The sequence below is a fragment of the Engystomops pustulosus genome, chromosome 1 (genome assembly GCF_040894005.1).
Source record: "Engystomops pustulosus chromosome 1, aEngPut4.maternal, whole genome shotgun sequence".
NCBI lineage: Eukaryota > Metazoa > Chordata > Amphibia > Anura > Leptodactylidae > Engystomops > Engystomops pustulosus.
In genome coordinates, this window is record NC_092411.1 from 171,655,934 (window position 1) to 171,678,094 (window position 22,161).

The following is a 22,161-nucleotide window of genomic DNA, read 5'->3' on the forward strand; positions in this document are numbered from 1 at the left end:
ACATTGCATTTTGGTCTAATGGGATCCCATCCTGCCCCTCTATTTCCCTGTGCGTTGGCCATCGTTTTCTGGTTTCTCACCATGTTTCCTGCATTTCTTGAATTCAGTAGTGCTACAACTCATTCTCAAGACTGACAGTTTGTCCCACTGAATCCTGTTTCACGTCGATACAAACTGCAGAAAGATGTTAACATGTTACATTTTAGGCTCGTTATTTCCAGTTTCAACAAAACAACAGTAATAGTACATTATAGTTGTGCGTCATATCTGAGAAGACAAACAATTCATTTTCCGCCTCGCCTGTAGTTTTGCGGGTGAAGCGGATGCATTGACTGTAGACACAGCTCTGAAAATTGAAGAGACTTGCAGAAAACCGAAGCGATCCGCACTACGGAACTGAATATCTAAAAGCGGATTTAGCCGCTACCGTATTTAATAGTAGGTATCAACAATCGTCATTAGTTTTAAAACCGCGTAGTACAGAGACGCCTATCGCCATTTGCAGCTTCCTTTCTCACAATGGCGTTTAGAGGCGCCACAAGAGTTTCACGACTTTAAACGTCGGGTGTATTTTGGCAATAAAGTTGTTCTTGTTCACAGAAAGCTGCCGTTTAAGGAGATAGTGTAGTACCGAGTCCAACCTAAAGGTGTCAGCCAATTGCTCGTGCCACATACACCCACCCAATAACCAAATCCCTCCTTTGTGTCTTTGGCGCCGTTCCTATATAAAGAGGAACACAGAGGCGGCCCTTCGTTATTTCTTTTCTTTTTTTTTTCTTTAAGTACTTCTGCTTTGCTTGGAAATCTCCATTTCATTAAAAATGGACATGAGGAAGAGACTCACCTTGGAGCTGAGGAACCGGAAGGCAGCAGAGGTAAGAGCCGCATGCCTTAAAATGCCTCCGCTTGGCAAATCAAGGTTTATTTTCTCATAATTACTTGGACTCGGGGCTGTGCGCGTGGGATCCGCAAAGGGCTCTGCTAAGCGGAGAGCTTTAGGATCTACATCTTTCTTGCAGGATGAAGTGCTGATTGTGCCGAGGCGTGTGGCCATTATTACTTCCCACAACACGTGGCTGCCGCAAACTCTCCCGTAGCCATTCGGCAGGCCTAGGGCTTCATTAGCGGGCAGCGCGATAAATTCTCGTTGGTGTGTGTTCCCGCCGGCTACCCCTGTGGTTGAGGACGGGTTGGTAGATAACGCCGCGACAAATACAGTTCTCTGCGAGTGGAGGATGCACCATCATGTGGCGCTGCCTCCATTACACGGGACCTGTTTTTTGGTCACCATCCTCCAGTTTACCTCTCGGCAAGCCGCCTGATGGTAGTCGAAGTTATTTTTGGACAAGTATTGCTTGATATCAGCAGCCCATGGCTCTCACCACGAGGGCTCTCAATTTACAGGTCAGTTGTTTCTGCGAGCATAATCCCCATACCCCACACATGTGATCGCTCGATGCCCTTTTATTAAAGTTGGGTTTGTATGTAGGTGCTTTTGTGTTGCATATTGGAGGCCCAACCTTGTGTTCGCCTACTAGTTGTCCCATGCGTTATAACCCAGCTGATCACCAGTCACTCTGTCAAAGGGTCAGTGCATGGATCGGTTTATCTGGATTATAGGTACTAACTGTAAGTTTCTTGGTTACATTTTGTGAGGTCCTTTAAAGGAAACCTACCACTTAGAATGGTCGGTGTAAGCTGTAAACACCGAGCACCAGCTCAGGGTGAGCTGGTGCCGGTGCTTACTTTCGTTAATGTTATAAACCGCGGTTTTAACACTTTTAAACTTCAGAGCAGAAGGGGCTTCGGCGCTGCGTGCGCACGATCGTGCGCGTGCCTACATAGAAAATAGCGGAGATTTTTCGTGCGCACAGTCGCGCGCAGCGCTGAAGCCCCTTCTGCTCTAAAGTTTAAAAAGTGTTAAAACCGCGATACCGCGGTTTATAACACTAACGTAAGTACCGGCACCAGCTCACCCTGAGCTGGTGCTCGGTACTTACAGCTTACCCCTACCATTTGAAATGGTAGGTTTCCTTTAAGAAGTTCATGCAAATAAATCTGCTTGAGGCCTCCCACTTATACCATAGCTCTATAATGTTGTTACTTATATACACACAGTTAAATAATTGTCATGTCAATTAGTTTTATTCATGCAAGGGACTCCTTTCTGGAATACCGTATATTCTGGCATATAAGACGACCTGGTGTATGAGACGACCCCCCTATTTTCCTGTTAAAATATAGAGTTTAAGATATATTCGCCGTATAAGACTACCCCTTTTCCAACGCATACAAAACACCGGTAAAAATTAAAATGATGCCCCCCTCCCAGAAGCCATAATTAATGTCCTGCCCCCCTCCCAGAAGCCATAATTAATGTCCTGCCCCCCTCCCAGAAGCCATAATTAATGTCCTGCCCCCCTCCCAGAAGCCATAATTAATGTCCTGCCCCCCTCCCAGAAGCCATAATTAATGTCCTGCCCCCTTCCCAGAAGCCATAATTAATGTCCTGCCCCCCTCCCAGAAGCCATAATTAATGTCCTGCCCCCCTCCCAGAAGCCATAATTAATGTCCTGCCCCCCTCCCAGAAGCCATAATTAATGTCCTGCCCCCCTCCCAGAAGCCATAATTAATGTCCTGCCCCCCTCCCAGAAGCCATAATTAATGTCCTGCCCCCCTCCCAGAAGCCATAATTAATGTCCTGCCCCCCTCCCAGAAGCCATAATTAATGTCCTGCCCCCCTCCCAGAAGCCATAATTAATGTCCTGCCCCCCTCCCAGAAGCCATAATTAATGTCCTGCCCCCCTCCCAGAAGCCATAATTAATGTCCTGCCCCCCTCCCAGAAGCCATAATTAATGTCCTGCCCCCCTCCCAGAAGCCATAATTAATGTCCTGCCCCCCTCCCAGAAGCCATAATTAATGTCCTGCCCCCCTCCCAGAAGCCATAATTAATGTCCTGCCCCCCTCCCAGAAGCCATAATTAATGTCCTGCCCCCCTCCCAGAAGCCATAATTAATGTCCTGCCCCCCTCCCAGAAGCCATAATTAATGTCCTGCCCCCCTCCCAGAAGCCATAATTAATGTCCTGCCCCCCTCCCAGAAGCCATAATTAATGTCCTGCCCCCCTCCCAGAAGCCATAATTAATGTCTTGCCCCCCTCCCAGAAGCCATAATTAATGTCTTGCCCCCCTCCCAGAAGCCATAATTAATGTCCTGCCCCCCTCCCAGAAGCCATAATTAATGTCCTGCCCCCCTCCCAGAAGCCCCAATGAATGTCGTGCCCCCCAGTAGCCATAAATAAAGTCCCCCACCACCAAACAGGGCTCTATATATTTAAGCTAAATAAAAAACATAATTCTTACCTTATCCCGCTCCGCTTTGTGCTGCCTCTCATCAGGGGATCCGGCGCAGGCGACGGCTGATGACGCGTCTGCAGGTCAGGTGCCGGGTCATAGACCTCAGCAGACCCGGCGCAGGCAGACGCGTCACATAGCCTGCGTCACCGATGGGGTCGATGGCGGGTAAGTAGTGTGAGGTGGGTGGGACGCGGGCGGATCGGGGGCCCGTTCTAATTTAGAATTATGACAGCTCCGGGCCCTCCCTGATCCAGCGCACGGACCAGATGCAGAACAGTCCGTGCGCTGTAACAGGCAGGCCCACAGCTGTCACAATTCAAAACATCTGCCCGCTGTGCTGCGCCGCGTTATCAGCGCCCAGGTGCGGGCCTCTGACTGACCGGCAGCAGAGCTTCGGTGGATTGCGGGAAAGGTGAGAAACATTACCGGCGTATAAGACGACCCCAGACTGGACAGAAGATTTTTAAGTCTTCAAAAGTCGTCTTATACGCCGGTATATACGGTAAATCATATACGCAGGCAACATTTCTTAAACGGAAGCTGGTGGGTGTGATGGCGGATATTAGCGTGCTGCATGCCTGGTGGAGTGGCAGGCTCTGTTTGATGCTAGATTTCCTGTACCCCTTGAAGTAGCTGGCTCATAACTAGTTTCAATGGTTGTCAATACTCTCTCCGTGGTGACCTGTGCCCATCCCTTAAAGGGGTTATGCCACGAAACTAATTACTTCAAAAAGCTCCCAAAGAGGTTAAAATATTTCAAAAATCTATTCATACTGGTTACCTGGAATAATTAATACTTTTTTATTTGTTATTTTGATGCTTGTGCAGCATCTATTCTGTGTCACAGAAAAGCAGATGTGGGAGGGGCCTAGCGGGCACATGCACAGCACTGACAGCGGTAGTTCAACCACAAGTCACATAATCTTTTGCAGGCGCCTCTCTCATTGACCTTCCACCGTTGTTACATCACTGCTTTTAGAGTATGCTTCCACCTGATGTCTTAAAGTAGTCCCTACACTTACTACAGCTGATTCTGCCAAAGAAACGCCATGTCTCCTCCACCAAAGGGTTCTATGGTGTGTTACCAGGGTTCCTCCGTGCCTCAGATTCATAGGTTGTGATTCATAGGTTAGATAGATACATAGATAGATATAGGAGATATATAGATGGATAGATACTCAAAAGAAAGTCCAAGCAGCACAATCCTGGTTTGAATGAAGTGGGTGCAGGCGTCCTAGGACTGGGCCATAAGTCCTCTAGTTAGAGTATGAAGAAAGCGGGCAGCACTGCTGCTTAGATGGATAGATAGATGAACACTCACATGTTGCTGACCTCTGGATGGTTTCCTGCTAGTCAGGGACAGGGGTTCTTTGTAGGACAGCAGGGTAGTAGAGAGGGATACTCAGTAGTTAGGACTTACAGGGGGAGGGCTGCAGGACATGTGTGAGATGAAGTGTCAGAGCTCAGATCCTTTACTTGTTTTGACTTATGGTGGCTACATGGGGGGGGGAGGGAAAAGCTGCTACACTGCAATATGTTAGAGCTACAGCCATGTTAGGGGCAGACTGTGCTCTGCATGCACCCTCTGTAATTCTGGGTGTATTTACCTTTAATGTGCCCTGTTTGCTCTGGTGGAGTCTGGTGTTAGCAGCTCTGACACATGTAGTGCAGATCACAGCCTGCATTGGCCCCTCCCCCTCTCTCCCATTGGCTGCTCCCTGTCAGCTGGTCTCCTTCAGTGTGAGGCTGCAGAGGAATCTGCAGTCAGAGATGTAAACTGAGGAGCAGAAACTGAATCCTTCTGTGCAGACTCGGCCAGGGGAGAAGGCAGTCAGGACGGGACACAGTTACCAGCAGGGGGAGCCAGCAGTCCGCTCACAGCAAGATAACGCAGTAAGGCTGCATATTTTCTAACTGATGTAAATGGTGAAATTATAGCTTACACTGCACTGAGCTAGAGTATGTTTATCTGCTATGGTGGCCCAACCCCTTTAAAAGCATGAACTTATTAAAAGGGTTGTGCGAGTTTAGCAATAATTTAGGGGCAGGCTATTTAAAAATAAATGTGTACTTACCTCCACCGGCGCTGCTGATGTCTCGTGGGTAAACCCGTATAACCCCTTTAGGTTGCAGCCCTCTTTTGTTCCTTTTGCTCCCCACCTTTAAAAACTTTTTTACTTTTCTGTGTACAGAGCTGTGTGAGGGCTTATTTTTCTGCATAACAAGTTGTACTTCTCATTGACTTTATGACTTTCACTGTACGGTCCAAATGATGTCTGCTTTATTTATTTTTTTAAATTTTTCATACCTTCTGATGCTAGTAAACTTTTCATACTAGGTACTTTAACCCCAGACAGCCGGATCATTCCTACCACATTGTACTGTATTGCACTACATGTCATTTTACACCTGAGTCATTACAATGTCCCACTAGCACATTGTAACAAATCTGCAGAAACTATACAGCCTTGGGTTTTACAAAGGCTATCATGGCAACCAATCGTTGCTCCCAGATGAAGTCACGGGAGTCATGACCGAAAACAAGACTTTGGCAGGCAACGATCAAAGGGGTTGACACCTGTGATCCGTGTCAGCGGCGGTGGTTGTCTGCTGTTTTGATGTCAAAATGTTTTCTTTGCTTTTGTCACAGGTTAAAGAAATGGTCTTGGACAACTGCCGTTCGGATGATGGCAAAATAACTGGTCTTAGTGCAGAGTTTGTCAACTTGGAGTTCTTGAGTATGATAAACATAAACTTGATGTCAGTAGCTAATCTTCCAAAGCTTGAGAAATTAAGGAAGGTAAGTTTTGGGAAGGACTGGGTGGCAGGTTGTATAGTATTTGTGCACCATTGTGTGTCTGAATTAAGACCTAAAATCTGTCTTTATGGTTTTGCAGTTGGAGCTTAGTGATAACCGAATTTCCGGTGGTCTGGAAGTGCTTGCAGAAAAGACTCCAAATCTAACACACTTGAACCTCAGTGGAAACAAGATTAAGGACATAAACACTCTGGAACCACTTGTGAGTATACAGAGATTTCTAGGTTTTAAAGGAAACTTGCCACACCCGACCGTGCTTCTAAGCTGCAAATGCCGTGTGCCGGCGCTTATTTATGTTGTGTTTTTTAACAAATGTAAAGCGTTTAAACGCTTTAGTAAACTTTATATACCTAGTAGATTCACCACACCATGCACGCGACCACTTCCTATTCAGGCGCACGAAGTGGTCGTGCGTACAGTGCGCCGAGCGTGTACCACAGTGCGGTGAAGCTACTTCCAATATAAAGATTAATAAAGTGTTTAAATGCTTTACATCTGTTTAAAAACATAACGAAAATAAGTGTCAAGCTAGTTTCATGTGCTTCACCATGTTGAACATGCAAACAGACCAAGTTGCAAATTATAGTGCAGGTCCTATTCCTGCCCAGATTTGCACCATTGGTCACTTCCTAAGGACATGTACCGATGTCTTGTACATAAGGCCAGAAAGGAAATATTTTGTGAATATTTTTGACTCTTTAAAATGTCCCCTGACTACTTCCTTAAAGAGAACATGTCACCAAGTTTTCCCCCACTAAACTGCCAACCCCCTCAGGCTATGAAATGTCCTTTCCAGAATTCCCTCTTTTTAAGTGAAATCTCATGTGTTTTTACCTCCTCTCTCTCTCTCGTTTGTTCCTTCTGTAGGTATAGTTTTGGTTCTGTGAACTGAAAAGACTTGGGATCTGAAAGATGGGTCTTTTAATATAACACACAAAGCATGATTCTAGGTTCTATAGAAATTAAAATTGGGGGTGGGTGGGCGCTTTCGAAGTGACACTACCCAACAACTACTAAACTTGGCTCCTTTAACCGCTTCGCTCAAGATCTGAGCCGAACCAGCATAGGGAAACACTGGGTGCCGGCTGCCAGTAAGATGGCGCCAGCATGTGCACTGCTAATACCCTGCAATACATCAGTATTGCAGAGTATTATCATGAACAACCAATCAGACGATTGCTTGTTCATGTCCCATGGTGGAATTGGTCAAAAAGTAAAAAAAAAGTTATTCAATAAAAAAAATAAAGCAAACCCCACATATATAGTATCACCCGTAGAATAACAGTAAATAATTATTGAACCTGCAATATGAACACTGTTATAAACCCTCCAAAAAAAAATATGATTTTTACCTATTAAATCCCACAAAAATGACGTGATCAAAAAACATATGTACGTTGCAAAGTACAACATGTCCTGCAAAAAACAAGCCATCAACTAGCTCCGTAGCCAAAAAAGTAACAATGTTATGCCACTTGGAAGATGGAAATGCAAAAATGATAGCTTTTTTTTTTTTCCACATTAGGGTTTTGTTTGACAAATTTGTAAAACGTAAGAAAAAATATTCAGGTTTGGTATTTCCGTAATCGTATCGACCCATAGAATAAAGATAACATGATTATTAGGCTAAAAAAAAGTAAATCCAGTGCAGAATTGATGCTTTTCTATTCCTGCCCTCAAAAAAAAAAAAGTTCCTAAATTTTCAACAATAGGGGATACTAACCCCAAAATGTCAACACTGGAAAAAGCATCTCATCCCGCAAAAAAAAGCCATCACATGGCCCCAAAAACAAAAGGGGCCATTGAGGAAATTAAAATCCTGGCAGCTGTAGGGCGCTCCTTCCCTTCTGTGCTTCGCTGTGCACCCATAAAACAAGTAACAGCCACATGTGGTGGGTCTCTGTACAAATTGTATGGTGGGTTTTCTCTTTTTATCTTTTGGAAATGCGTACAGTTTAGGGCTAAATGTCACAATTTGACCATTCTAAATTTCACCTCCATTTTGATTCGGTTACTATGAAGATCCCAAGGGGTTAACAATCTTCCTAAAAGCCGCTTCTGATAGTTTTAGGGGTGCAGATGTGAAAATGGGTTGATACATAGGGGGGTTTTGATGCTAAATATGTAAAATTTCATTTAAAACTGTATTTAAAATAGTCAATTCTGAAAATCCAGAAAAGTGATATTCTATTTGTAAGCCGCGTGACGTCAAAATAAATTATCCAGACATTTCAAAAATTATGAACATGTAAAGTAGACACATGGGAAATTCAACAACTTATTTGGGTGGTAATTCTATCTACTTGAAAACGCAATGATTTCGAAAATGGCAAACTTTTCAAAATTCTTTTTTTTTCTTCCTCACATGTTGTACTTAAGTTTTGCGTTCTTTTACAAAAAAAAATCTCAGAATCACTTTAATAAGTAAGTGTTATAACCATATAAAGTGCCGCAAGTCAAAATCCAAAAAATGGGGCTGAGCCTTAAGCTACAAAATGGCTGCGTCCTTAAAGGGTTAACTAGCTGTACATGTTGTCTCTCCCTTTGTCACTGAGGGTGTACACTAAAGGTTTCAAATTGAAGAAAATTGTAAATTTTGATGGTACATGTGCCTCCCTGAATTACTTTTGTGAAATGTCCTTTATCATTCACAGAAAAAACTTAATCACCTCATGAGTTTAGACTTGTTCAACTGCGAAGTCACCATGTTGAATAACTACAGGGAGAGTGTGTTTACATTGCTGCCCCAATTAGCTTCCCTTGATGGCTTTGATGCTGATGACCAAGAGGCACCTGATTCAGATCCAGAGCCAGATGGTGATGAGAATGGAGAAGGTAAGTTAAGGCTAACTTACAGAAAGTACTAGTCTAATGTTTAACTCTGTTCTCCATATGTCCTACTGTTGAACTTTTAATAACCCTTTTTGTGCAATATGAGAATGTAAATCTGCCTCTTTTCTCTAATGAAAATGTTCTGCATTTGTTGTGGAACATAAATAACGCACACAGCGATACCAAATTTACAGGGTATGTTAAGAAGCATAATGCCTGCCTACAGTATGATGGTGAGCATGATGTAATTGCCTAACTGCATGTAGGGGGGGGGGATCTTTATTGCAGGGGCTATAGGAAGTGATATGGGGGGTGGCATATCTGCTTTGTAAAAGGGGCATAATATGTGGATTTTTTTTTTTCACGTACTGTGTTCAGGCTTAAAAGTCCAATGTAGTGTATATGTCTTTGAGGTTGCAGAAGAGTCAGGCATGATGTAGTTTACATGACTGTATCTTGGAGTGTGATGAACCCACACACTCGAGTTTAAAGGACACCTGTCATCAGGTCTGTCACTAGTCCTGTCACCTCTACCTGTTGGAGCAGCTCACAAGGATCCCATCCCTGCCTTTTATCTAGTTATTTCATACATTATTCATTGTAAAATCATCTATTCTTTATCATGTAAATGAGGCTGGTCACATGGTCAGAGGCAGTGATGTCACCCCTGTTACCCCTCCCCTCTCCTCCCCCTGCTCATGTCTGTGTGTAATGTATAGTAAAGCATGGCTAGTGTGTGCGTTGCATCTGCTGACATGCTGCACCCTCCTAATATACAGGTGAGAGACACAGACATCAGCTACACATGAATCTGACATGTTCTGCTGTAACATGGCTGCCTGGAGCTGCTGTATCTCTCCTATACACACACACACATGCACACACAGGCTGCAGGGAGCGTGGCCACCAGCACCAGGAAGCACATCCTTATACAGCCTCACATCATTATACAGGCTGTCAGTCGAGCACTGGGGGTGTGCCTGTGCCTCCCACTCATGAATACAGTGGACAGCTTGAATATGCTAATGCTTCATTGGACATTTCACAGGTCATTTGCATGCAGCTTTAGGACCTCATTGCTTAGGTTTACAGGCATGTAGAGGGACAATGAAGGGATAGAGGCAATGCTCTCTAATAGCAGTTTATGAAAATATATTTAGTTTAGGGGGTTATTTTGCATGACGGGTTCTCTTTAATCATTGGGTACACTTACTCTAGGAAATCCCGAAATTTACAACTTAAAGGCCCGCCCACCTAGGCTAAATCTACACCCAAGCACTCTAATCACCCAGACAACACACTGCCACCACCCATTAATTACTCAAAAATAGAAAAAAATCTGTAGGCACCTCATTGACACAGAACATGTACAATATTTTTTGGCATTTAAGATGACTTTTTAACCTGAAATTCCATGTCTAAAGTAGGTTGTCTAGTACGCCAGTTGAGGAGTTGGTGCGGTTGCGCCTCCTGGAGTTTGCCAGGAGCTGCAGCCTCTTCATGTATGTTTACTGCTGCAGCTCCCGGCGGATTGGTCATGTGAATGGAGCTCAGTTGCCTAGTACAGGCTTCGGTCACATAACCTACAGCGAGGACAGTAATATAAGTGCCACTGTAAATGTGGGACAGCTGTTCTGAGTGGTGACTGAGGGAGAAGCTTACTGCTTAGTGTTTGTGTGTACTGGGATCTTCAACATCTTATGGAACAGGAGGGGAGGGAGCAGAGAAGCACCTTTGAGCAGGGAGCAGCTTCTCAGCCAAATGCAGTCTCATCTACATCAGCCCCAACACTGTTAGTTGTATGGTAAATGTGTCTGACGTTTGTGTGTAATGTGCGATTTGTGTATGTGTTCTGTGTGTGTGTGTGCCATTATTTTAACACCCATGTGCCCTACCACATACAGGCGGTCCCCTACTTAAGAACACCTGACTTACAGACGACCCCTAGTTACAAACGGACCCCTGGTAATTGGTAATTTACTCTACTTTAGCCCTATGCTATAATAATCAGCTGTAACAGTTATCACAGGTCTCTGTAATGAAGCTTTATTGTTAATCCTGGTTCTTATGACAATACAACATTTATAAAATCTGTCACAGAGACCAAAAAAAAATTTGGTTGGGGTTACAATTATAAAATATACAGTTCCAACTTACATACAAATTCAACTTAAGAACAAACCTACAGACCCTATCTTGTACGTAACCCGGGGACTGCCTGTACTGTATAACATTCCCCACCATATGTCATTTGGAAAAGGGGTATTCGTAGAAGACCGCTATATCCCACACATTCTATTTTAACTGGAAAAGTTCAGTGGCTCAGTCTTGTACACCTAGTTATAGATGGACCTCTCTGGTCATTGTGGCCTGTGGTGAAGCTCTCTTGATGTTTAACTTTAGTCCCAGGCTGCAATGATCAGCTGTCTTTACTAAGTTTTGATAATCCTTGTTCCCATTACAGCACAAAATTTTAAAAATTCATTTGTCACTGAGACAAAAAATTGTCTGAGGTACAACTATAAAATATACCAGTTCTGACTTGGATATATATTGGATGTGTCATTATGTGAAAGATAAATATTTGAACACCCCTTTTAAGACTTTGTATCTGAGCTCCACTTTCTAGCTCTTAAGGAAACCAAGCAGATTTTAAAAACCTAGAAATACTCTCCTCCTCTTAATCTTGATCCTGGTGCTGTCCTTCGCTAGTGTCTTGACACACTGGGATCATCCAGAAAAGAAAACTGTAGTTGGCGGCGCAGGGACAAGATTTCTGGCACTCCGGACTGCTGATTATGCACACCCTCACCACCTCCCTCAACCATGCTGGGAGGGGAGGTGACTTCAAGCGGCATGAATTCAAACCTCTCTAGGGAGGTAGCAAGGGTCTGCATAATTGACAGTCCATAGCAGGGGTCCCCAAACTTTTTACATAGGGGGCCGTTCACTGTCCCCCTCAGAGCATTGGATGGCCGGACTAAAGTCTAAAAATAAATAGCGGTACATGTGACCGCATCCATAATACACTGGCACCCCCCTCAATTAATTATTTAATATACCGGTACTGCACCCCCTTGTGAACTATTTTATATATTGGCCCAATTAATTAATATACTGGGACCTCTCTCCATTTAATTATTGAATATACCCCCCCCATTAATTACTAAACTGCCCCCACCATTAATTATTTCCTATGCTGCCCCCACCATTAATTATTTCCTATGCTGCCCCCACCATTAATTATTTCCTATGCTGCCCCCACCATTAATTATTTCCTATGCTGCCCCCACCATTAATTATTTCCTATGCTGCCCCCACCATTAATTATTTCCTATGCTGCCCCCACCATTAATTATTTCCTATGCTGCCCCCACCATTAATTATTTCCTATGCTGCCCCCACCATTAATTATTTCCTATGCTGCCCCCACCATTAATTATTTCCTATGCTGCCCCCACCATTAATTATTTCCTATGCTGCCCCCACCATTAATTATTTCCTATGCTGCCCCCACCATTAATTATTTCCTATGCTGCCCCCACCATTAATTATTTCCTATGCTGCCCCCACCATTAATTATTTCCTATGCTGCCCCCACCATTAATTATTTCCTATGCTGCCCCCACCATTAATTATTTCCTATGCTGCCCCCACCATTAATTATTTCCTATGCTGCCCCCACCATTAATTTTTTCCTATGCTGCCCCCACCATTAATTTTTTCTTATGCTGCCCCCACCATTAATTTTTTCTTATGCTGCCCCTCATAACTAACTATTGGCCCCCAGTCGCCAATCTTTTTACTGCCCTTTTTAATAAAAAAAATAAAAACCCTGTACTCACCTAAGTCTTCTATCTTCTTGCCGCGTCCGGGCAGGAAGGGGTGCGCGGCCGCGTGATGACGCCATCACGCGGCCGCGCAGCCTAGTTCATGGAGCGATGTGCGTCGGGGTTGTATTCCGGCCATATCGCTCCAGTAATAGTGCTCGAGCGGCCGTTTCCGGCCGCACCAAGCACTATACAGTGACGGCAGGAGCTTCCTGTCCGGACGGACGGAGGCTCTTGCCCGACTGTTGCAGGCCGCGAGGGCCCGGCGCTGGCGCGCCAAGTGTCGGGGGCCGGATCGAAACGGTCTGCGGGCCGCATGTGGGCCGTAGTTTGGGGAACCCTGGTCCATAGTGTTGGACATTTTGTATAATTACCAGCCAGAGCGCAGGAACATTTCTTTTCTAGGTGATCAGTGCCAGGATCAAGAAGAGTGGAGGTGAGAGTTTAAGGCTTTCTGTTTTTTGAAATGGTTGATTTTACATTTATTTTTTTTGGTACATGTACCTCAAAAGCACTTAATGATGTCATGGAGGTTAATAAACCTAGTGAGTTTCCTGTAAGTGACAGCATCTTAATTAAATTTAGCCATGTTAGGCCATTTTTGCACCAGAACTTAAAGTACACCGGCCATCAGGTCTCTGACTATTTTGTCATCACTACCTGTTAAAGTCTGGAATGGAATCTTTGTGAGCTGCTGTATCTAGTTAATTCATACATTAACCCCTTCAGACCATAGCCAGTTTATAGCTTAAAGGGTTTTTTTCATCTCGACATTTACATTCAGATTCATTAATCTGCCATTTATACATTTCTTCAAATAGATGTTATTAAAAAAAGTGTACCTGTGTGAAGATGATTTCTCATAAATGTAGTCATATGGTCAGAAACGAGTCTGACTCCTTGGATACGGCCACCTCTGCTGGAGTGATTGCATAAAGAAACGAAGGGTGTTTGTACATGAAATGTCCAGGAGTTACTACTTGTCCCACCACCGCCTGTGGTAATGATTGCTGAATCCTTGTGGTCAGGCAGGACTCAAAAGCCCATGTCTGGCCACTGCTGCCAAAATGGGAGGTGGTCGTTTCTGAGGAAGCTATCTCGTTTCTAAGGGACAATGTGCCTATGTTTATGAGAAATTATCTTCACACAGGAACATTTTTTTTTTTTTTTTTAATGACATCCAATTGAAGAAAAGTTTACATATGGCAAATAATTTGCATTAAATGTAAATGCTCAGATGGGAATACCCCTTTAAGGCTGAGACCTATTTTTTGTAATATGCCATGTGTTGCTTTGTGGTTTTGATGTGTGTTCTCGTTTTCAGGAATATAGTTTTGCCCCCTAAATTAGTTGCAGTAGAACATTTCCCATAATCTGCTTTTATGACTTTTTGAAATATCTGGATAATATCACACGGCTTACAAATCGAACATCGGTTTCCGTATTTTCAAGGAAATTTCATAATTGCCTCTTTTGGGATCATTACTGTTTTTAATGAAATACAGTATAAACCGAGGAACCTAATCTTAACACAACTGGGGAAACCTATTGACTTGTGTATAAGCAGAGGGTGGGAAATGCAGTGGTTGCAGCCCGCCAGTATATAGCCAGCATCCCCCTGCACAGCCTAAAAAAGCAAGGTCCGCAGGTCCTCTTCTGTCTTTAGCTCATTCTTCGGCTCCCCCTTTGATCCCGTCGCATACACCATGACATCAGCCACTGATGACCTGATATTTACTGATAACTCTGCAGACACTATGATGTTGGCAAGTGGCTGATGCCATGGTGTGTCCGATCAGCCTGAGCTGATGAGGATCTGTGGGGGATGTCGGAAAGGGGAGTACAGAGTTTTATGCTCATTGACTCGAGTATAATCAGATTTGGGGTTTTTAAGCAAATTTTGTTTGTGCTGAAAAACCTATACTAGAGTAAATAAGGTGTGTATGTGTGTGTGTCCTTGATCTTCATAGTAATTAAAGGACACCTGTCATCAGGTCTGTGACTATTTCTGTCGTCACTACCTGTTGGAGCAGCTCACAAGGATCCCATCCCAACCTTAACTACTCAATGTATACATTAATCAGTATAAAATCACATGTTCAGAGGCAGTAATGACTTGTTGGACATCACACAGGTCATTTGCATACACCTTTAGGGCCTAATTACTTAAGTTTACAGGCATGTAGAGGGACAATGAAGGGATGGAGGCAATGTTTTCTAATGGCAGTTAATGAAAATCAATGTATATTTTACATGTGGATGTTACTTGTTGGTGGGTCATACAACAAAGCACAGAAGTGAAGGAGGGCCATACATTAACCATAGAATTTAGTGGTTTTTAGTTGGTTTATGGCACACTTTTTTGAGCTATCAAATATTTACTGTTGCCATGCAAGGGCTTATTTGTAGGATGATGCATTTTAGTGCCACTGAGGCATGTAGAGGAAGCCAGCAACAGGATGGTCTTATCATACAGGCTGTCAGTAAAGCACTGGGAGGTGTATAACCGTGCCAGTATCCTTCTCCCCACCAGGCCCAATTTAACCCCTTAATGCCTCCGCCCTTTTTCATTTTTTGAGTTTTCATTTTTCACTCCCCACCTTCAAAAATCTAACTTTTTTATTTTTTCATGTACAGAGCTGTGTGAGGGCTTATTGTCTGCGTAACAAATTACACTTCAAAGTGTTGGTATTTAATATTCCATGCCGTGTACTGGGAAGCGGGAAAAAAATTCCTAATGTAGTGAAATTAGTAAAAAAAACTGCATTTGTGCCGTATTTTTGTGGGCTTCGATTTTATGGATTTCACTGTACGCCCCAAATGACATGTCTACTTTATTCTTTGGTTCGGTACGATTACGGGGATAACAAATTTACATAGGTTTTATGTTTTCATACATTAAAAAAAAAATGAAAACCTCCTGTAAAAAAATTTTTTGGGGTGATTTTGCCATCTTCTGGCGCTAATAACTTTACTTTATAATATACGTTTACAATGTCAACATTTTTAGGACTGTGCGACCTTTTGATCACTGTATAGAATTTTTTAATTTTAAAATTCAAAAAAAGTGCCATTTTCGACTTTGGGCGCGATTTTCCCTTACGGGATTAAACCCAGTGGAAAACCGTTATCATATTTTGATCGGGCATTTTTGGATGCGGCGATACCTAATGTGTTTATGATTTTTACTGTTTATATTTATATCCGTTCTTGGGAAAGGGGGGTGATTTGAGTTTTTAGGTTTTTCTATTATTTTTTAAACTTTTTTTTTTTACTATATTTCAGACTCCCAAGGGTACATTAACCCTAGGTTGTCTGTAAGATCCTAACATATACTGCCATACTACATTATGGCAGTATATACAGATTTTACTCCTCATACATTACAATGTGCTGATAGCACGTTGTAATGCATGGGTTAACCCGAAGTATCCTCGGGACCCGAGGGACGGGGAGCGACAATCCTCGGAAAGATGGCGGCGCCCATGCGCCGTCATCTTTTTGGAGCCACCGGCAGCTTTGTTGGTGTAGATCAGGAAAACACTGGTAAACTGTTATGCAAAGACTTACCGGCTATGGTGAGGGGTTAAAATAAAAAGTGGGGTAAAGTCACAATTTCCTGGTGCCAGAAAACTGGCATACGAAGCATGATAAATGCACCTGCTGTTTTCTGTGCTATAAATGTTAATTTTGTTTTAATATCCTTTACAGAAGGAGAGGAGGATGAGGAGGAACTTGATGAAGATGACCTTGATGATGAAGATGAAGATGGAGTAGATGATGAGGTCAGCTTTTGAGTTACTTGCCACTCCCTCTGCTAAAATGAACTATATGGAGCTATGAATCAAGTGCTTTATAAATACTAATACTTCTTGTTTGGAAACTTTTGCAATTCTAATTCGGCTAGTATTGGCTAAGCACACACTGACAACTTGATGTAGTTGAGTTGATAATTTCTGTATCTAGGTACACTCTGCATTTTATTTATTCCCCCCCCCCTTGTGACTTAACTAGTTTTTGAAATGTTATCATTTTTTTATAGGAGGATGAGGAAGAGGGAGAGGAGGAGGAGGAGGAGGAGGAGGATGATGATGATGAGGGTAAGATTTACTGTTCTACTATCCACTTGTGCCGGATGGCTGCTAAACTACTTCATTCCTCAGTGCTGTCAAAGAATGTTCTGTTACTAATTTCTATTTCTAAGAGGTAGTATTTGAGTGGCAGTTCTATTTCCTAGGTTAATGGATACACATGCTGTCATTCTGAAAAGTGTTCACCAAAAGTTTATATTTAAAGGGAACCCGTCACCACACTTTTTTCACAAATACAGGTAGTGACAGGTTCCTATAGAGCTCTAATAACTATTTGACACCCTGCTTGTAGCTAAAAATTATGCCCCCGAGATTCCCATATATTCAACTTTATAGTTTTATCTGGTAACTAAGCATGGCTACATGGAGTCCAGGTGGGCGTGGCCTCCTCAGGCTGAATCCAGCAGCTCCTCCCCATCCCTATCTCTGTATGCTGCTATAATGTCATGTGACCAGGGTGACATCATCGCAGGTCCTATAGTTTTTGTAGCATTAGGAACTGTACACTAAGCATATATGTCATGAAATCACAGAATATTTTATCACATGAAATCACAGCAGCCTGCATGGAGAGGAGTAGAAGTCCATGGAGGCTGCTGTGATGGTTTTATGTGGTCAGATATGTACTTGGGGTATAGTTTTCATATTAAGTAGCTCAAGGACCTTTAATGATGTCACCCTGGTCACATGACATTAGGCCATTCCATTTGTGTTGCTGTTTGATTCCTGTTATGTTGGCAGTATGATGGTTGAATTGCTGTTCTACTGCAAAAGCATTATCTGGCATGACTCATAAAGGTAGCTTCAGCTCTTGGCTGCTGCGGGCACCATGGACATTGGCATCCAAGCTGCTAAACAGAAAAGCAGTTTGATATATGGTGCCTTTGGAACCTGCCCCTTTTACCAATGGTGCAATCAGACATACTAATTTGGTGCAGTTTCTAAATCCAAGCAAATAGGGGAGTGCCATGGCCCACTTGCATATGCTTTTACAATTAAACTCGTGCGATTGGCACCTGATGTCTTTAATTTACAAGACGCCGGGTGCCTGTTACCAATCCCATAGACACTGATTCTTTCTAAATGGAATTAAAGCTGCATAAAACACTTGTTAAACATCTGTTGTGTCAAATTAGAGCATACATTGAAAAATTGTTGCCCTATTCCATTGCCACAACCCCAGAAAAGTTTAAGGGAACCTGTCACAGGGACTTAATTTTCACTGAAGACTGGTTGTAAAAGCACATAATACTTGCAGTGCAAAAATGCCTCTGTCTTTTATAAGTATTTACGTTACAATATAATTGTGTTTTAACTTGCTTTGCACCCTGACAAAATTTTGGGGTAGTCACAGGGGTCGAACTTTGGTTTGGATGTATTTCAAAAATTGTGTGCCTTGTCTGTACTGCAGGCTGCCCCCATCTTTGGACTCCTGTACAGCTCCTCCCACTGATGTCAGCTCATCAAGCTGTGACCTCTGTGAAGCAGGAGGGAGGAGCTGTACAGAAGCACAAAGGTGTGGGCCAAGAACTGAGGAGTGAGCAGCACAGACAAGTCACGTTTGTTTGTTTGTTTGTTTGTTTGTTTGTTTGTTTGTTTGTTTGTTTGTTTGTTTGTTTGTTTGTTTGTTTGTTTGTTTGTTTGTTTGTTTGTTTGTTTGTTTGTTTGTTTGTTTTAAATGCATCCAAAGCCCAACCCTTGTGACTACCCCAGGATTTTGTCAGGGTGCAAGATAGGTTATAACAATAATATTAAATGCAAAAGTTTATAAAAAGCAGAGAGCCATTTTTGCACTGCAGGTGTCAAGGGGGCTTCAGTAACTTGTCTTTAGTTAAAATGAGGTCCCTGCTGACAGGTTCCCTTTAAGCAATATTATGTTAACTATAAAATCTATTGACACATGGAATTTATTCCAAAAGATTCATGACTTGTATTCTATCCTTCTATAATTCAAATTACCCATAGAGGCGGTCCCCTACTTAAGAACACCTGACTTTCAGACTACCCTATAGTTACCAACAGACCTCTCGATTTTGGCAGCTTACTGTACTTTACAATAAACTATAACAGTTATCAAGGGTGTCTGCAATTAAGCTGTATTGTTAATCCTGGTTATTATGACAATCCAACATTTTTTTTTTTTTTAATCCAATAATGAATTATTTTATTATAGAGATGGTATAAGGCGGTTTGCAGTTTTTCTGTTTTTGACATCTGACTCCTTCAAATTGGACCATAGGTTCTTATTTAAATTAACATTTTAAGCTTTAGTATAGGTGTTAAACTTGGATCTTCAAAGAATATTTAAAGTTCTTTTTTCTTCCATCCCTGCAGATGCACCCCAAGGAGAAAAGCGAAAAAGGGATCTGGAAGATGAAGGTGAAGAAGATTTTGATGATGAAGATGATGAATGAGACTTAAAAGGCTACTGAATTTTTTTTTTTTTAAAGAACTATATCTGGGCTGGCCACCAGTGCATGTGGCAGTGTCTGCTGATGGGTCACTGTATACAGCCATGTTTGTGTTCCCCCTGCTATTTTTGTAGGACTGAGATGACTTAAATAGTTTTCTGCTTTATTTAAACAGATGGCTGCCTGACCCACATCGATTCGGTTTCCCTAATATTGTTTGAGGACATGCTTTCCCTACTTTTTTTTTTGGTTTAATACTCCCACCAGCCCCTAGAGTTTTCTGTGAAAATTCTATTTCCTCTATCTGTGAATGGTGTACGGGTGTTTTAAAAAAAAAAAAAAAAATTCCAAAGACGCTCTGCCCTGCATTTTGTGTTCAATCATGCCTTAATTTGTCCTTCTTAATCTTCTGAATTGTGTATGATTAACATTTGCGTATATTTGGCAATAAGATTTAACAATGGCCTTGTAAAAACTAGGTTTTCAACAATTTATTTCAATCTAAAGTAATCACTGCCTCCTACCCCTACTCCAATAGTATACTGGAAAGCTTATCCCAGGATTGTAGCTTCTGTGGGGAATAATGGATATTTGCACAGATAAGGGATAACTTGCTGATCAGTGGGGGCATCTCCCTCCCCAAGGATCAGTTTGTTGTACACCCTAATAAACCAAGCAGCTTGTAGTGCTTTCTGTTATAGTAATCTCTGATAAAAATGGCAAAGTGTATGCTACTTCAGTCTGTGCCATATACTGTAAATGGAGCAGCAGCATGCAAGTCCCACCTACCACTTCATATGTTTGGGGTACAACAGTCCCCCTGTTCTTGTGACCTGTGGGGGGTCCCTCCACTGGCACAAATCTGCAGGTTATCCTCTCAAGACGAGAAGCTTTTGGGTAAAGTGATCCTGGAATATAAATTTCAGTTTTGCTGCTCCCTGTTTACAGCAATGCATAGTTAAAATTAATTCTTTTATAATGGTCAATTGAGGCAATCAATTTAAGCTACAAATCTATAAAGAAATTTTGACCTATTTAACACCTTTGTTTTTGTATATCACAAAGCCTTTTTAATAAAATATTTGGGGTTTTTAAAATGTGTTTATTTTTTTTTTTATTAATGCAAAAATCCATTTCAAATCTGCACCACAAAGGATTGCTGCTTGAAACTGTCGGGTGAAACCAAACTGGGGAAGCACAGAAATCTGCATAAAAATGCACATAAAAAACATTCATATTTTATGCAGATTTTGTTTAACAATCTGCTCAGACACTTTTATAATCTCCCTCTATTTCACGTTGCAAAGTATTCTGGTTGCCCGTGGCAACCTATCAGAGCTCAGCTTTCTTTTTTCCACAGCTGTTTATAAAATTAAATCTGAGCTCTTGTTGCCATAGACAACTAGAATGCTTCTGCGTTGGCACGTCTGATAAATTTCCCCCTAATGTAGGCCAAATTCAACTGTTGTATAGTGTATGACAGGGGTCGGGAACCTATGGCTCGCGAGCCAGATATGGCTCTTTTGATGGCCGCATCTGGCTCGCAGCCAGGGCTCCTATCCAGGGGCGTTACTACAGCCGTGGCATCTGCTACGCTGACTGTCAAGACCAGGGGCCCTTATCTGGCCCCTGTTGTGCCCCTGGCTGTAGTAATGCCCCTGGATGTATTCAGCAGAGCAGCGCAGGGGTACGCGGGGTTAATTTTGGGGCGGCGCCTCCGTCTCCTTCCCTGCAGCAGTCTCCTCCGTGTGTGTGAGAGGGAGGGGAGGAGACTGTGTGCCTGCAGCCAATCCCAGCGCTGGATGTAGCAGCGCGGGAAATTCAGACAGAGGAGACCAGAGAGCTGCATACTCGGGAGACCTGCAGCACCTGAGGAGAAGGAGTCAGCAGCCGGGGATCAGCCACAGATAAGTGCTCCCTCCCCCCAGTGTCTCCTCACACTCTGCACTAACCCCTTAGTGTCCTGTCACACTCTGCACTAACCCCTTAGTGTCCTGTGTGCAGGAGCAGCTATGAAGCTCCTAAGTGTCCCTTACAGACCCCTCTGCATCATCCCCTCATATCTTCCCCCACCACAGCATTTCTACATTAATGTGAGGTTCTGCAGCAGCTGAGATACAAAATAGCTAGGACCTAAGACAAAATTGTGGTGCACGTCAGTAATAAATGTGGCCCATGGTCCGGCTTAGCAGTAACAACAGTCTAGCAGTCTTGTGTGTGTAATAATGTTCTGCGGCTGGTGGCGTGTGTATTATAATGTTCTGCCGCGGGTGGCGTGTGTATTATAATGTTCTGCCGCGGGTGGCGTGTGTATTATAATGTTCTGCGGCGGGTGGCGTGTGTATTATAATGTTCTGCGGCGGGTGGCGTGTGTATTATAATGTTCTGCGGCGGGTGGCGGGTGTATTATAATGTTCTGCGGGGGGTGGCGGGTGTATTACAATGTTCTGCGGGGGGTGGCGTGTGTATAATGTTTTGCTCGGGGTGGAGTGTGTATTATAATGTTCTGCGGGGGGTGGCGTGTGTATTATAATGTTCTGCTGGGGGTGGCGTGTGTATTATAATGTTCTCCTGGGGGTGGCGGGTGTATTATAATGTTCTGCGGGGGGTGGCGTGTGTATTATAATGTTCTGCGGGGGGTGGCGTGTGTATAATAATGTTCTGCGGCGGGTGGCGTGTGTATTATAATGTTCTGCTGGGTGTGGCGTGTGTATTATAATGTTCTGCTGGGGGTGGCGTGTGTATTATAATGTTCTGCGGCGGGTGGCGTGTGTATTATAATGTTCTGCGGCGGGTGGCGTGTGTATTATAATGTTCTGCGGC

General features: G+C 43.1%; 1 protein-coding gene across 3 annotated transcripts; it reads left to right on the plus strand.

Annotated features, from left to right (window-relative positions):
* The first annotated feature begins 419 nt into the window (after positions 1 to 419).
* LOC140066886 (putative acidic leucine-rich nuclear phosphoprotein 32 family member C) lies at positions 420 to 20,435 on the plus strand. 3 transcript variants are annotated; one of them, XM_072113877.1, is made up of 8 exons: positions 420 to 438; positions 784 to 875; positions 6,007 to 6,156; positions 6,254 to 6,376; positions 8,829 to 9,009; positions 16,548 to 16,621; positions 16,879 to 16,936; positions 19,262 to 20,435. In XM_072113877.1, exons 2-8 carry the CDS (start codon positions 822 to 824, stop codon positions 19,339 to 19,341), a joined length of 720 nt encoding a protein of 239 aa, XP_071969978.1. In that variant the 5' UTR covers positions 420 to 438; positions 784 to 821; the 3' UTR covers positions 19,342 to 20,435. The 3 variants fall into 3 exon arrangements, with proteins under 3 accessions (XP_071969978.1, XP_071969979.1, XP_071969980.1); XM_072113878.1 differs by lacking the exons at positions 420 to 438; positions 784 to 875 and adding an exon at positions 1,195 to 1,404; XM_072113879.1 differs by lacking the exons at positions 420 to 438; positions 784 to 875 and adding an exon at positions 5,127 to 5,249.
* Positions 20,436 to 22,161: the final 1,726 nt, after the last annotated feature.